The sequence below is a fragment of the Cynara cardunculus genome (assembly GCF_001531365.2).
Source record: "Cynara cardunculus var. scolymus isolate 2C chromosome LG 13, CcrdV1, whole genome shotgun sequence".
NCBI lineage: Eukaryota > Viridiplantae > Streptophyta > Magnoliopsida > Asterales > Asteraceae > Cynara > Cynara cardunculus.
Window position 1 is genome coordinate 33,320,381 of NC_037540.1, and position 2,191 is coordinate 33,322,571.

A 2,191-nucleotide genomic window follows, 5' to 3' on the forward strand; every position below is an offset into this window, starting at 1 on the left:
GAGTTCGAATTTGACGGCTATCACAGTCTCCCCTTGTTAGAGAAATTTCGTCCCGAAATTTACTTGTTCACTCCAAATCAAAACTTGTTAAGGAAAAGATGTGGGTACTTGCTTCTCAGGGAATCTTCTCTTTCCCATGTATATTCCGGTCCATGCCACGAAGTCCAATGAAGTTTTACAATTGGGATTTGTTTGTGCCTCAACTGCTTAACCTTACGATCGAGAATTTCGACCGGCTCCTCTATGAAACATAGTTGTTCATTAACTTGAATATCTTCCAGAGGTAGAACTAAAGACTCGTCGACTAAGCACTTCTTAAGATTCGACACATGAAACGTGTCATGGATGGCACTAAGCTTCGGGGGTAAGCTGAGCTTGTATGCAACTGGTCCGATTCTTTCGAGTATTTCGAACAGACCAATGTATCTGGGACCTAGATTGCCTCTCTTCCTGAATCGTACTAGTCCCTTCCATGGCGATACCTTTAAGAGTACTTTATCCCTTACTTGGAATTCTAACGGCTTTCTCCGATTATCCGCATAACTCTTCTGACGGTCTCTTGCTGTCTGGAGTCTCTCCTTGGTGATTGAAATCTTGTCGGTGGTTTCCTGAATAATATCGGGTGTTGTCAACTGTCTATCTCTGATTTCTACCCTGTTAAGCGGTGATCTGCATTTACGTTTGTATAGGGCTTCGTCCGGTGCACACTCTATGCTGGTGTGATAGCTGTTGTTATAAGAGAATTCAACAAGGGGCAGATGGGTATTCCAACTCCCACCAAAATCTATTACACACACACGTAATATATCCTCAAGCGTTTGAATAGTTCTTTCCGATTGTCCATCTGTTTGAGGATGATAAGAGTGCTTAAGTCCAAGCGCGTACCCAACGCCTTTTGAAGAGACTGTCAAAATCGTAATATAAAACGTGTATCTCTATCCGAAATGATGGAAATAGGCACACCATGACGTGTAACTATTTCATTGATGTAGATTTGTGCATGCCTTTCCATGCTGAAATCTTCACGAATGGGAATGAAATGAGCTGATTTGATAAGTCGGTCTACTATAACCCATATAGTATCGTGCCCCTTTCCAGTTATGGGTAGCTTAATTACGAAATCCATGGTTATTTGCTCCCATTTCCATTGAGGTATCTCAGGTTGTTGAAGAAGACCAGATGGTTTCTGGTGTTCAGCTTTTACTCTTGCACGGGTAATACATCGACTTACGTATATGGCAACGTCTCTTTTCATTCCTGGCCACCAGTAATATTCTCTTATCTCTTTRTACWTCTTATCRGATCCTGGGTGAATCGAATATTTGGAACGATGGGCCTCCTCCATAATTGTAGACCGAAGGATGTCATTCCTTGGTATCCAAACTCTGTCCTTGTAGTAACGCACTCCATCCGCTCGGGTTTCGAATTCCTTCTCTAGGTGATGCAAGGTCTCATCCTTCAAATTCTCTGATTTCAATGCCTCATGTTGAGCTTCAAGAATTTGCTTTTTCAGGTTCGTTTGAACCAAAATTCCCATTGCTCGTACTCTTGACGGTTTCACCCTTTCCTTTCGGCTTAAGGCATCGGCTACCACGTTAGCTTTCCATGGATGGTATTTTATTTCACATTCATAATCGTTGAGAAGTTCGATGTTCAACATCTTTTGGTTTAAAATATGTTGAAGGCTTTTGTGATCAGTGAAGATGGTGCATTTGGTGCCGTAGAGATAATGTCTCCAAATCTTGAGTGCAAACACCACTACTCCTAGCTCTAAGTCATGAGTGGTGTAGTTCTTCTCGTGAATCTTCAGTTGTCTCGATGCGTATACGATAACTTTTTCCTTTTGCATTAGTACACATCCCAAGCCTTGGTGTGATGCATCGCAATATACCACAAAATTCTCCGTACCTTCTGGTAGCGCTAAGATCAGTGCATGACATAACTTATGTTTGAGCAATTGGAATGTTTCTTCTTGCTTTTCTCCCAAATAATGCACTCCATCTTACAGGATTCGGGTAATCTTTTCCGAACAACCTATCTCAACTCGATATTTGGATAGCCAATCCATACCTACAACTACGTCAAAGCTTCCTAATTTGGTTGGGATGAGGTCTATACTAAAATCCTTTTTGGCTAAGCTTAAAGTGTAGTCCTTAATTACGTCCCTAGCCCTAACTTCCTGACCATTGGC

General features: G+C 41.7%; 1 protein-coding gene across 1 annotated transcript; it reads right to left on the reverse strand.

Annotated features, from left to right (window-relative positions):
- Nucleotides 1-77: 77 nt before the first annotated feature.
- LOC112524988 lies at nucleotides 78-1,537 on the reverse strand. The gene is made up of 2 exons (XM_025134933.1): nucleotides 1,293-1,537; nucleotides 78-726 (listed from the first exon to the last, which is right to left on the reverse strand). The coding sequence occupies exons 1-2, from the start codon at nucleotides 1,535-1,537 to the stop codon at nucleotides 78-80; spliced, it is 894 nt and encodes a 297-aa protein (XP_024990701.1).
- Between the last annotated feature and the right edge of the window lie 654 nt (nucleotides 1,538-2,191).